At 40.0% G+C, this 14,886-nt stretch overlaps 1 protein-coding gene across 2 annotated transcripts in view; it reads right to left on the bottom strand.

Annotated features, from left to right (window-relative positions):
- prkcaa (protein kinase C, alpha, a) overlaps positions 1–14,886 on the bottom strand; it is a 121,049-nt gene that overhangs the window by 15,109 nt on the left and 91,054 nt on the right. Inside the window, exons 12-14 of one of the 2 annotated variants that reach the window (XR_011036857.1) lie at positions 14,817–14,879; positions 14,431–14,569; positions 1,963–2,145 (exon numbers count right to left, since the gene is read on the bottom strand). Coding sequence is in view for 1 of the 2 variants with exons in the window: in XM_068320822.1 (XP_068176923.1) it covers positions 14,431–14,569; positions 14,817–14,879 (202 nt within the window). In the remaining variant the exon portion in view is untranslated. The remainder of the gene's footprint in view (positions 1–1,962; positions 2,146–14,430; positions 14,570–14,816; positions 14,880–14,886) is intronic. The other variant, XM_068320822.1, reaches the window with a different exon arrangement.

Genomic DNA, 14,886 nt, shown 5'->3' with positions numbered 1-14,886 from the left:
CAAGGGATATGAGTACAACAGTAAAGTCTGCTGTCAATGTGTGTGTGGGTTGTCCAGTAACAGTCCTTCATAAATAAACAGGAACCTCTTTGCACATAAACATTGGTAATAAGTCACTTTGTTCATGCGAGCTCCCACAGACTCCAGCTGTCATCCCATTATTGCAGAAAGTTAAAAAAAAAGGATTTACAACTGGGGTTAAAGTTCTCACAGTTGATGGGAAGATTTATTATGATATTACCAGGTAATTTGCAGCATCAGCAGTGATGCAGCACACGGGATTCTTGTTCTGAAAGCAGAGCTGAGCTTAAGAGTGAAGTTCTCGACCCTCAACTGAGATCATGAGCTCTGGGAAGGGACTGAAAGAATGAGCTTGTTGACACAAGTGGCTGAAATGAGCTTAATTTGTGAGGTGGTCTGAATGGTAAAAAAAAAAGCTGACGCTCATTCATAATGAAGAAATAATGGTAAAGGTTGGTTCTTGCATCTTATTAGGATGGATACTACATTATTCCATTTTGGTTTTCCTGGCACGTAATCTCAGATATTTATGAGTATACCCAGAAGTCAATGGGGGGATTAGGGAGCTAATCTGCTCTGACCTTGATGACAGTCGCTGGAGATAAAAGGTAAAAAATAAATAAAAAATGGATGGTCAGACGGTCCAAATGCAATGCCAGGGTGAGAAACAAAGAGAATAAAACATGCGAAGTTACATCTAGGACAGCGTCTCTGAACCATGACATTTTCTAGTGTGACAAAGGGATCGGCCGGGTCTTTACGTTGTTCAAGGCTCTCACTTTCACCCTCTTTGACCCTTTCCCATAAATCAGAACATTTAACTATTCAAATAGTTACAGTATCTGAAGCCCTGTAACAGCAGATGGTATATCCATGTGCATTGATGAAATTCACACTCGCAGACACGTCAATAACACACATTCGTACGTGTGCCTAGACACACAGCCTCATGACCTTTGCTGATAAAATCTGGCCTCATCCATTTCTCCCTCAGAACAACCCTCCAGTTTGGTCACATACACACAGGCGTGATGGACATTCTGCACAAACACGCAAATAAACTCGTGCCAACATGTACATGTGAAGCATACAAACAAATGCAAACCTTGTTGTGTGAAAGCAAATCTATCCTGTATAACTATGACCTTCGCTGTGACACACCAGACCTTTGCTACGCCCATGGGAGCGCGCACACACACACACACACACACACACACACACACACACACACACATATGCACAAGCAGACAAACACACCTCCAGCTCTATACTGCACCCCCACATGAAGCTGCCCCCAGGGATGATGAAAGCCAGTTGGACATGCAGTACATCCACGTGTTAATCCTTATACGCAAAGGCGGACATGTGCACAATCTCACATGGACGCACAATATAGTGTTGAATGTCAAAAGAACTGTTTTGGTTGGGGTCAGATCAGAAGGCATAATAAATAAAGTTTTATTCAAACAATGTCTATATAATACCATTTACCTCATACTCAACAGTCGTAATTTTATTGATCTTTTAAGAAAAATGATGCAAATATGTAGGGATCTTATTCATATTTTCGAAGCTAAATGGCTATAAATACTACTTTTGCTCTTGCTGATACATTAATATATTTTTGGTAAAAACAATTTGGTGTGAAATATTTATAAAGAAAAGAAATATCTAAGTGTTTTGCAAATATGACAAAAACCTTTATGATTAAGCCAGGTTTTATGACTTGTCCAGGTTTTATGTCCTTGACCGATTGCTGATTTTGATGACCAAACACATAAAAAATATGGTCGATCACATAATCTCCTCACTGTCTTCCATCTTTTGGTCTCTTATCATAAGACCTGTCTCCCTGACATTGGTGGGTGTGCTTTATGAATGTCAGATGGTCAGCTAGACAAAAACAGCAGACAAACCTTACATAACCTTTCTCACGCTCACCCATTGCTTAAAGGTACCCCCTTGCAGATCCCCATAGGTGTCACAGCTCCAGAGACCACAGAGATGAGGGTTGTGTTAATCGTCCTGTTTGGCTGCTGTTTGTCTGAGGCGAACGTCCTGGGACAGAGCTTGACTGCTATCACATCCGCTCAGGATGAGACTGCTGGTGCAGACAGCCTCTCTCTGCTCAGAGAGATGATGAGTGTTTTGGATGAACAGAGAAACGAATTGAGACGGACAAAACACCAAGTGATGCAACTTGAAAAAGCCCAGGGTATGTGGAGGTAGCATTTATTTGGGCTGAGGTATGCAGCAGCCTTTAAACCCTCATTTTATCCCTCATGTTATTTTTTTTTGTTATGTAGAAAATATGATATAAATACTTTATGTCTCACATTTAAATCTGCATTACATAATTTGTGTAATTTGTCGTGCAGGACTAGTCACTGACAGCCTGATGGAGGAGCTGTGGGAAACCGTGGAGAAACTGAAGAAAGGATATACAGGTAAGAATGAATGTGCAAATGTTTTATTTATATAATATGAACACATTTCCTTTTTAAAGTATAATAACATTTTTTCCCCCTCATCAATATATAATAAAAAGACCATGAGGCCAGGTTGAGAGTCAGTGAGATGAATGAAGAGGAGCAGAGGAAGCAGGTGCAGCACGTGGTGCGGCAGTATACAGGTATAACATGAAATAACATGAATTATAAACCAAGGCCCTTGTTAAAACACTTCAACTGATATATAATCAATGTCATCAATATAGAAATCTATAGATAGATCATCAATATAGAAATCTATAGAAAGATCTATAGAAATCTATAGATTTTAATGGGCTAACAGCCTCCAAGACACCACCTTAGCTTGTTTTTGAGTTTGAAAATTTGGTTGTTGCAGCTTATAGTCAGGTGTGTTCAACAGTCTGGAAATGACGGTAATATTCTTCTCAGGTTTCTCCTGTTAAAAATGTTTATATGTACAAATGTTTGTTTTTAATTCAGATGCTATCTTTCAGCCTGTCCTCTCTTATATATCCTTTTTTTTTTTTAAGTACTGGAGGCCAGACTGAATGAAAGTGACTTGGAGGGTCAAAGCAAACTGGTGGAACAACTACAGGAGGATAGTAGAGGTAATACAGCAAACACGCCAATTGTTAAAGACCAGCAGAGCAGAGTTTATGATTTTTCTTTAAATGAATGGATAAACAGTCATTATTTCCTCCTCTAACACAGAGTTCGATGCTAGACTGACAGAGCTTGTAGATAAGATTAGCGATGTGGATAGAGATGTGAAAGAACTGGAAGCTGCTGATCAAGGTAAATTAACTACATGCATAATGCACATTATAATCTATATTACAGTACAGTTTATTATCATACTGGAGTATAAAAAATATGTTTAGAAGTTTTTAAATTATCTGTGTTATTGAATATGTCATGCTTCATCCCTCCTTGTGGGACCAGATCTGACTGCCAGACTGAATGCCTCTGATATGCAGGCAGAGACACAAAGAATGCTGGTCACACAACTACAAGTGGAAGTTAAAGGTATTTAAACAGACATGGAGACCACAGCATAGTGGGATCACACTATAACAAAACTGTGTCCGACTGGCTGAAGAATGCAAATACAAGTAGAGATACTTGAACTTAATTCTAAGGCTCTATTTCTAATATTTCAATGTGTTTTCCTTTTATTTGTCAGAGTTCGAGTCCAGACTGGAGGCCGTTGCAAGTCTAGAGGAGGAGCTGAATGCCAATCTTAAAAACATAGCGACAGACATAGAAGCACTGAAGACAGTTGATCAAGGTAAAGACAGAAAGAAGAAGATAAATAATTTAACATGGTCAGATCCTTGTTAAAATCCATGTAGGCAAACATTTGAGGAAATAAACACATCAATTTTCTTACAATGTTTAGCCATTTGTTACAGCTCTATAAAATACCTGTACCTATTTTGTATTTATTTATTTTTCTTTACTTATTGTAATCATTATTTACTGAACAGAGCTGGAGGCCAGGCTGAATGCCACCAACCCAGAGGAACAAAATGCACAAGTGGAACAACTACAGGAGGAAAGTAAAGGTGATGCAACCAACAAATGAATAATTAATACAGAGTTGAGTGGATCTCCCCGCTGCCACTGATCCAACTTAATTTAATGACAGTTTAACACAAGGGAGAGTCATGGGACACCCCAATTTTTCTGTTCTTTTAACAAACAGAGCTGAGGATCAAACTGATTGATCTAGGAAAGAAGTTTGTAGAGGTGGACTCAGACGTGAAGGCACTACAGGCTGGAAGTGAAGGTAGGACAAAAAACCTTTTTGTTGCACGTTTTTGCAGGACAAAAAAAAAATCAGGATATTATAAACTGCTGTTTTGCTTGTTGAAAAGAAAGAAAAATAAATTTCTGTGAGGTTGATGCCTTTATTCCTTCATGTGATGGCCAGGACTGGAGGACAGGCTGAATGCCAGTAATGTGCAGGCAACTACACTAAGAACTCTGGTGACACAACTAAAGGTGGAAATTAAAGGTATATTATGACAAATTAATACCAATAGGGACAATAGTTCTTTCCTGAGGTGAGTACACATTGAGAGTAAATACACGGAAGGCAATCAACTTGAAACCTTTAAATACTAAAATCATTATTTTATCCGTTAAGAGGTACAGTCCACATTAGGGACCAGTGACAGTCTGCAGAAGGAACTGGTGGCCCGACTTGGCAAGATGGAGACCGAGGTGGAGACACTTCAGGCTGCTGATAAAGGTAAGAGCAAAAGGCTCAATAATGAGGCCCATTTATGGCTGTCATATGTATTGCTTTTATCTGAACTTCTTCTGTCCCTCCCAACAAAGGCTGGAATCTCAAGTTGTCAGACAGAGCAATTCTGACTGACTGAGTAGTAACATTACACCTAGATTGTGCTCATTATGATGATACAGAGCTGATATACTCTAACAGAACTTGCAGCCAGACTGGGAGTCTCTGAGCATGTGGGTGAGGAGCTACTGATCAAAACTGCAGACACGGAAAGGGAGGTGACGGCTCTTAGGACAGATCTTCAAGGTACAGAATTAAATTTGAACAGGATCTAGTCATCGTGTCACTAAGGTGACTAAAACACCACGTATCATCTGATCTTAACACTAAAACAAACAACATATCCTGTATTAACTCATTTCGTCCGTATCAAATCTTCCACTAGAGCTCCAGTCCAGAGTGGAAGCCACTGAGAGCCTTGCAGTGGAAATGAAAATACGACTTGATGTCACTGAAACAAAAATGGACACACTGGACCAAACAAGCAAAGGTTAAAACATTCAGTGTAGAAACAATCTAGTATCTACTGGTGGAATATTTTCAAATTGTTGTCAGTGGCTACCTTTCAAGTTGAATTTATACTGTTTTTTTAATACATTTTTTTGTAAAAGGTGTCACTGTCTTTTCTCAGAGTTTGATGCGAGGCTAAATGCTACTGAGACTCTGAGTCAGGAGATAAAAACAAGGTTTGAAAGAACAGAAGTTGAGATGGAGACACTTAAAACAGCTGATAATGGCAAGTAAAATTTAACCACAAAATGTATTTATATGACAATCATTCTGTTGGTTGGAATGCCTTCTCTCAAACATGTTAATATTTGTGACCAGCACTTATTAAACAAGGATTTAATCATGATAAACAAATAAATAACTAAAAGACATGATGTGGAGCAAGACAGACAGATATAGATAGATATACTTTATTTATCCCAAACTGGAAAATTTAACAGCTAGTTACTGAACATTGGATATTATGCTGTTGCTCACTATATTTCAATGAACAATCTTTCTATTCATCTATAAAATGATTTTGTATTTTTTCTGAATTCATAAAAATGTCCTGATAGATTTGGAGGCCAATCTGGAAACAATTAAAGCTACACAAAAAGAGTTGGAGAGCAAAACTGATCAAACAGCTGCAGCACTGGAACAAGTGAAGACAACAATGACTAAAGGTCAATACAGTTTGTTCATACAGTTGAGATTCTCCATGTTCTTCCTACTCATATTTTCACTTTTAAAGTAAACTTCAATATTTTCAAGAGTGACTTTTTTCCCCCTCTGGACAGATAAAGTTGCCTTCTCAGCTGCACTGGAAGAGAATCAAATGCACATTGGGCCATTTAATAAAGAGACCACACTCGTCTACAAGAAAATCATCACCAACATTGGTGATGGTTATGATGCCACTACAGGTAATGCACTACAGTATATGAATCCATTGGTGTTCATTTCACAAGAAGAAAACATCAATGCTACCTACACTCAGTCAGCACAAAATGTTCCAACGTAGCCAATCTAAATAAAAACACATCTATTGCTGATAGATTTGCTTTTGCTTTTTTTCTGCAACTTAAAATCATGTTTTACAAATGTTTAAGTTATTATGTGTTGACAACAACCCAGAGATGTACGGTAAAGCAATTTTTAGAGGTGTAAATGAGTGTACCAGTGCAGCAAAATTACTTAAAATAAAGCTTTAAACTTCAGCTATCTTTTAACACTCTGAGTAATAAATTAAGACACAGCTTCTATGCTGTATCCCTATTGTCCCCACATTAAAACATACTGAAGTCAAAGGGATTGCATATATCCACTGCTCTTATGCATTCACACATGCTTATAATGTTGCACATTAAACAGTAGATATCGATACAAACACAAAATACAGGGTAAACAGACAAAGAGAAAGATATTGATACTGCAGGACATAAACAACACAACTAGATAGACTCAAGAAAAATTCAACTGAATGATGAAAAGTAGAAAAGAGTAGAAAGTACAAATAGCAGGAGGCCTCAATGGTGGGCAAGGACGACCATCTTACAGTCTAAACACACTTCATTGTCCCAATCGATACATGTGAAGGTGCCTTAAAAATTATATTGTTGTGATGCTTCTCCAGTCAATTCTGTGAAATTAATTTCATGCTTCATTCTCTGATTCAATTCCTAGAAATAGGACTAGTTTTATAATCACTGAAACTCCTCTGTCTTCTCCAAAAATCAGGAGCGTTTACAGCTCCAGTCGACGGAGTTTACCATTTCACCTTCTACTCTCACGCTAATGGAGGAAACCCAGGGTTTTTGCTCTTGCACAAGAACGGAAAGGTCATTGTGGGAGCTGCTGAGCATCCAACGGACATGGACATCACCGATAACAGCTCTAATGGAGTAGTGCTGCTTCTTCAGAAAGGAGATAAGGTTGATGTGCACATGGAAGCCAAGTCCTGGGTCTGGGCAGACAGCGATCGTAACCTCTGTACTTTTACTGGTATTCTGCTGTACAGTATGTCTACTGATGTTCCCAAGAACAGTCTTTAATAGTGCAATATGTAAATTATTTGAAGACAATCATTCGATTGGAATATAAACCTAGATGATTTGCATCACAAATCCATTTCTTTTTTTCTTTTTATGTTGCTCAGACAGAGCGAATCGCACCAAATCTTAATGTACAAAATCATGGAAACTATGCAGATCTGCTCAATGTACAGCTGCTGTACTGTCAAATATCCTTGGGATGACATCAACATGAAACGGAATAAGGATCAGACAGTGACTCGGAGTGACAGTACAATGGGAAATTGTTGAGGACGTATGTAAGAAAATATATTAAAGGCTCCACATCCTGATCTTTTTGCATGAAGACAAAGAAGACGTATCAAAACTATAAATGCTCAATCCTTAATCACCAGCTTACCTTAGCTCTTTGGGGGGAAAAGGAAGACGTAGAAAGGAAAAAACGCCCCCTTTCTGCTATATTTTTACTGTTTTTTAATTAATTAGCTTGATGTCAACGACACCATGGGTGAAATCTGTGAACTTACCAGCTCTAATCCTGCTTCCTGTGGGAATAATGCTGATGTTCAGGATGACCTGAAAGCTGTCACTGATGACCCCAAAAACGCACTTTGAAGACTGGGCTTCATATGTACAAGACAGAAAACACAACTGTTTGTACTAACTTGAAAAAAATGGTCCGTCCTAATGCCTAGACAATCGGTTTAATTTACTTCAAACAAGTCACATATTTAATGAGGAGTATGAGTTGTTTAATAAAGCTTTTGATTTGATTTGAGACAGCAGTTTGACGGTGACAGGGTCAGCCGGGCCAATGGCAGACAGCTCGTCATCAAGGACCTGATGTGGCATATTTGTTGTGCTGGTGTCTCTGAGAATTTACCTCACAGTCTCTCTTGCAAACACGTTCACTGTATTTGACCACGTAAAGCACGTAGACACATCAGGTCAATATAGCCATGAGATCTGCAGCCTCACTGTCAACTCATGTCATAGGTATGAGAACAGAGAGGAAAGAGAAATTTGACAGGGATAGAGTGAAAGAGAAAGAGAAGAGGGAGAGATTGAGAGAGAAATCAAGGAAGACAGCAAGAGAAACGATAATGTGAGGCATGTGTTCTTTTGTATAAGCTAATACTGACTTATTATGAAATGTAAAACAATGATTTTTGGCAAAGATGAGTCATACTAAGTTAGCGAGGTTAAATATTCTCATTGATGATGTGATGAAATGGAAATAAAAGAGAGGATGGAAAGTAAAGGGGGATGTAAAAATCAGATTTAGATCCAATACAAGCAGACAGAACAATTACAGAACAGAAAAAAGCGTCTGGTTGGATCATGTTCAAGCCCGTACCGCATTAATGTGACGTCGCTGTTGATTCCCTGCCCTCGCCTGTCTGCAACACCCCCAGTAGCTCAGGGAGTTTTCGACTTGGTGACCTTTGTACCCTGTGAAGCCGCATGTTCAGTCTTCTGCTTTACACTTAATGATTGTGTACAGTGTGTTTTTGTGTGACCTGTGAGTGGCATTATTTCTTTACATTATTATTTCTTTACTACTGTAATACCACATATACTGCCTAATTTGAGAGGAGCCAAGGCACGCAGAGGTAAGGTAATGTGTATAAACTTGTTTTATGTCTTTGTCCATAATCTATATGTATTTTTGCACGGCTACCCACGCTTGTTGGTGTGTGTGTGTGTGTGTGTGTGTGTGTGTGTGTGTGTGTGTGTGTGTGTGTGTGTGTGTGTGTGTGTGTGTGTGTGTGTGTGTGTGTGTGTGTGTGTGTGTGTGTGTGTGTGTGTGTGTGTGTGTGTGTGTGTGTGTGTGTGTGTCTCTGTGCAGACATTTTTCTACCATTAGGCCTAATGCTACATGACAGTTGTGGATCAGATTGCTAGCTATTCAAGGTTACTCTACTCAGTGCATAAACACACACACACACACACACACACACAAACACCAACGTCTTCTCCTACACACGTTCTCCTGTGTACGGAAACATATTAAAGATTGAAGATTAAAGCACTGCGGTTGAACACGGCAAATATCTTCCTCTTTGTCGTCCTCAGAGCTGCCCTTTGAGAAACATGCCGGAACAAATAAATCTGCTTTAGTGGTCTGTTTATGAAGGCATTTCACAGAACTGTTTGTCCCTGTTGTGGCTGGTTTCATTCACTAATGATATGACTGCAATGATCAACCGTAAGGTTATACATGAGTGTTGTGAGATGAACAGTACCTTTAATGTGCAAATGGAAAATAATAGGGGGACGGGTTAAGTTGAAGTTGAATATCATATACAGCAGTTATAATAATTTAAAAAAAAGACCTTGAAGAGCTGCAGAAGATTTTATATAAAATCAGCAGAGCAGTCATTTATAGCAGAAAAAAGATTTTGTCCCTTGTGACTCTTCCGTGGTTCTGAGCGTGTGCGTGTGTGTGCATGTGCGTGTGTGTGATATGAGCCAAGGATGTTAATTAAAAATAATAAGAGTGCAAGTGCATTACAGTGACATGCATGCAATATATGAAGTACTTACATCAGAGTAAAAATACATTTGGTGCCCTGAGGCAGAAGGAGAGAGGGAGTGATGGTTATATTATTAAACGTTAATGGAATGCCAAGAAGATAAGAGATTAAGATTTTTTTCTCGTTGTTAATTTTATCCATTATACATGTGAAATGAGAGACTTCTCTGACATCTTGTTTGTTAGATGTCTGCAAGTCGTTGCTCTTTTCGTGTCTGTTTCATATGACGTTTCATTCTCACCGTCTCTGTTTAACCCTCTTCCTCACCCCGTGGCTCACCTCACACCCTCTTTTCCATCTGCACATGAAGTTATTTTAGCAGAACTAGAGAAGCTCTGATCTAAAACTGCTGACTTCAATTTTGGCAATTGGTGAAAAGTTTAAAATTGGAGCTGCCACTGCGCAAACATGTGGCCAGCTGACAACTTCACTCTGACTCACTGTTGCTATTCTAACTCAAGCCAGATTCTTATGGGCAATTTGCAGTTTCTAAATTTGTTAACATTTTTAAAAATCTCTAGATTGTTCGTTATTCTGGGGTTTTTTTGTTTTTTTTAAAATCAAATCAGTTGTGTCCTTTCTCATGGCTCTTATCTGTAAGTTTCCCTGAGTCTATTCAACTGAAATAAATATGAATAAATAAAATAAAATAAAATACAAAAATCTATGGCACACAGACAAAACAATACTACCATCAAAGAGACATCATGTCTTGTAGAAAAAATGTCAAAATTTAACTGAATTTAAAACTGACAATACATTACTGTTGTGTGATGCTCATTTGTCTGAGACTGACCCTGATATTTGATGGTGTCTCATCTTTTGTACAAGTTCATGAATGTTCAGGGTCAGGGGTCATTGAGGGGTCAGGCTCTGAGCTGAGGAAACCCTCAGGACTGAGTGAAGCTGTTAATCAGTCAGACGGCTCCTGTGTGATGTTTTGTTCAGCTTCATCAGAGAGAGCAGTTGTTCACACAGGTCTGTGCTACGAAACGACAACCCGGACCCGCCCCGCTGTGCAGCGACAGCACTACCCACTGCGCCACCTTGCCGCCCTGCTGATAAACATTGAAACCCAAAGCCCGCTTGCTGCGCTGCATGACTTCTGCTACCATTGCATTGTAGAGAATGTAGTTTTGGTGCATGCAAAACACCAGCGGGCCGATGTGGCCTGTGAGCCGGTTCTTACAGTAATTAAAAATCATCCTGCGGGCCATAAATAATTTGCCACGGGCCAGATCTCGCCCGCGGGCCTTGACTTTGACACGTGTGATCTAGAGCAATGGCTTGAATGTCTCGAAAAGCAGCTTGAAGTCATCCTCCGTTCTCACTTCGACTCAGTCTCACTTCACTTCCTGTTTTTTTAAAAATCTGTTTTTCAGTGTTCAGCTACTAATGGCCTCAGTTTCTCATAGTTAATCCCCTATGTTGGCTGTACTCTCTCTCGCTCTTTCTCTCTCTCCCTCACTATCTGCTCCTCACTGTGTCAAAGTCAATGAGGTGTAAATTCACATTAGTGTGAGCACTTCTCCTAGACAGGAGCTCCCAATGACTGGATATGTAGGTCAGAGGAAACACAGCAAACCTGCGTGTGTGTGTGTGTGTATGTGTGTCTGTGTGCGCGTGCGTGCGTGTGTGCTGACACTACAGTACATAGAAATGTGCTGCCACAGTGCCCGTGTGATGATGTGCGATGATCAGGTGTAAGAAGAAGGTTAAATGGGAACATATTTCTCATCTCACACCAATCTCACACATGTTACACAAACACGCAGAAACCTTCCACAAGTAACTCATGAACATAAAAACAAACTACAGTGGTACCTCTACTTACGAAAGTAATTGGTTACGGAAGAAATTACGTAAGTAGAAAATGATGTAAGTAGAGACGCGTTTTCCATGCAAATGCCCTAATCCGTTCCACGCCCACAAAAATTCAGACATAAATGTTTTATAAAGCATAAAAATGCATCAAAACATGTAACAAATACATGTTACGATTAGATTATTACACAATAAATGAGAGTTGTGCATAATGTAAAAAACAAAGAATAGAGTAAAGAATAATAATGACGGTCATTCACCTTTTAACTGCTGTCCTCATTGTTTTTTGCCCTCTTTGGTTCATGCCCTCTTGCCCCCCCATGAACAACAGAGTGAATTCCAGTCCTCCTTCTGAACTTCTCCAACCACCCACGCAATGCTTTAAACTCCTTAAACTTCCTTTTGTTTTAATAACGTGGTGATTGTAGATGCATTACGGCCATATTCTTTGGAGAGATCAACCAAACGCATCCCTTTTTCAGGCTTTTCTATGATCTCTTCCTTTGTTTGTACGGACAAAAAAACTCTTTTCTTCGTCTTTTCTTTTCCTCTTTCCTCCATCACTTTCTTGGGGTCCATAGCGAATAATCAAAAAGTTAATATATTTACGTAAAACTATCAGAACACATCATGGGTCGAGAGCCGAATGACGAGGATGCTGCATAGACACCGATCTAGGTCCACACAGATCCCTCTTAACCAATGGGATGCCAGGAAGATACTAGGTAATAGCCAATGGCAGAGCAGCTATGAGAATGTTGTGTTCAGGAACCTGTGGGAGCTGCGAGTATCAGCCCATACTGTATTTTTACATTACGCAAGTCGAAATTTCTTTCGTAACTAGAGGTAATATTTTCCTGTTTAGAAGTTTTTTAAGTAGAAAATTTCATAAGTAGAGACATTCGTAAGTAGAGGTACCACTGTATAATACAAGACACTTTTCCTCATTTGTGGTAGCACAAATACCCACATACACATACACACACACCCTTCAGAAACTCAGGGGTGTATGAAACATCTTTTCATGCTTTAATATTCAGCCAGGAATTAGTTGTTGCTCCTCCTGTCACACACAATTTGAGGAGAGGTTTCCCTTGACGACATCTGAAAATGTCACCGGTTTAAGCCTATTTTTAAAGTCCCCCTCCATTTTTCAGTGTTTTTGAGTGTCTGCATGATCGGTACTGCATGTCTACAGAAAACACCATCACATGTGCATGTGATGCTGTCATGCCTATGTGTGTGTCACAATGTGTGTGTGTGACTCAGCGTAAAAGTGTGACATTAAATGTGTGCCCAAGCTTAAAGCACGATGGAAACAGTGGCTGTTCCTCCCTCCTACTGTGTCATCCCCGGCTGGCGCATTAGCGTCAGTCTGACTCTGAATGGTCACAGCAGGTTCACCCTGCTTCCATGGGGTGGGATTAACATTCTGGTCTGTCAGAGCGGTTTTAGTGAAGATCAATAACCCAGCCCACCGCTAAACACGAGTCGAGTTTATTCTACTGATGCAATGTTCTTGTTTTTTGTCCTTTTTTCCTTTTATCCCAGAATCATTTTAAGGCAAAGATAAGGGTTTCAAAATTCATAACATGCTAAATGTATAGTGTATCATCAAAATATTACGTTCATATGATGAATTTGCATATTCATATTTCACAAAGGTTCTGAGAGAAGGGGATAAAGTCTTGTTTTAAACAACTTTCCCTGGATAACTGGGAACATACACAGATGTCTCATAATGACATCCATTAGCATACATAAAGGCTTGGTGAAATTTGCATTTCAACGACCCCCTTTGACACCCCTAGGCACCCCCATCAACCACTGTTGAGAAGCCAGACAGGTCTTGACAATGGTCGTTGGAATATGAATCGCCCTGACCACACCTCACAGGTGTGTTAAGATGGGATGGGACCAATCACCACCAGAACTGAAGAAGCCTCTTGAAGGAGAGATGAAACGGCTTCAAGAAACTTTCTTAAAGTCTAGGTCAGGGGTCACCAAATGGTGGACCGCGGTCCCGGATCCGAACCGCGTGATGGTTCTGTCCGGACCCGTGTCCACTCCATGATAAATACACAAGAGTAGATTTTCTTGGCGCATTTTTACTGACAGTCGCGGCTACAGACGGCAGGCGCTGCTCCTCCAGTTAATACGGTAGTAGCGCCACTCAGTTCAGCCAATCAGATCATTTGTTTACCTGCCCTGTCAGCGCACCTGGAAGTGAGACAGCACGCTGCCCCTACCGCTGTGAGTTTACCGCTACAGGAACACAGAGGAACAGACACAGTTATATAGCTCCAAACGAAGGGAGGTTAACGTGAAGGGATGGATGATGTCAGTAAACAAGTACAAATAAAAGCTAAATAACTAGTTTTCTATCCCAACTACAATCATGATCACAAACGATAAGGCTCTACGCATTGAGTTCATTTCTCTAAAATGAGGACATTAATGTAGGAATTGAGTTAAAAATATTTTGACACATGGACACCCCCTTCTTGTATTTGTATTTGGCCCAAGTGCAGACATGCTCGAAGGACACACTGGGCATCGTTGTGACTGGTTAGCTGATGTCATGTGAGTGTGTGTGTGAGTGTGTGTGTGTGTGGGTGTGTGTGTGTCTGTCCTGAGGCAGTAACCTTAATCTGGAGCACAAGGGTGACACAGGCTCAGGCCAGACGCTGACAGAGATGACCTCATACATTAAAACACACACTCACACTGTCCGTGCACAGCCTTACCTCTGGGGCTATGTAGTCCGGAGTGCCGCAGAAGGTGCGTGTGGTCACCCCGTCGACCATGTTCTCTTTACACATGCCAAAGTCAGCAATCTTAATGTGTCCCTCAGAGTCGAGCATCACGTTGTCCAGCTTCAGATCCCTGTAGAAGTGCACAGATATTCAAAAAATCCGGTAACATGCTGACTTGGCTTTGAAACAAAGTCAATTCAGTGTCTTCAGGAAAGAGCAAATGAAATACTCTTAGATGGTAGAAAGGCATAAACACAAAGACTTCAACCATTAAAGAAAAACATGCATTTTTCATGTTTTTATTATAGTACCATAAATACAGACACTGAATTTGAAGAAAACATATAATTAAGTTATGTAATTGTGGTAATATTCACCTGTAGATGACGCCTTTCATGTGGAGAAACAAGAGACCAACAGCGATCTCTGCTGCATAGAACCTGCAAT

This window comes from Antennarius striatus, chromosome 8 (assembly GCF_040054535.1).
Source record: "Antennarius striatus isolate MH-2024 chromosome 8, ASM4005453v1, whole genome shotgun sequence".
Classification (NCBI taxonomy): Eukaryota; Metazoa; Chordata; class Actinopteri; order Lophiiformes; family Antennariidae; genus Antennarius; species Antennarius striatus.
The sequence above is the reverse complement of the archived record's forward strand: the minus strand, read 5'-3'. Positions and strand labels throughout refer to the sequence as shown.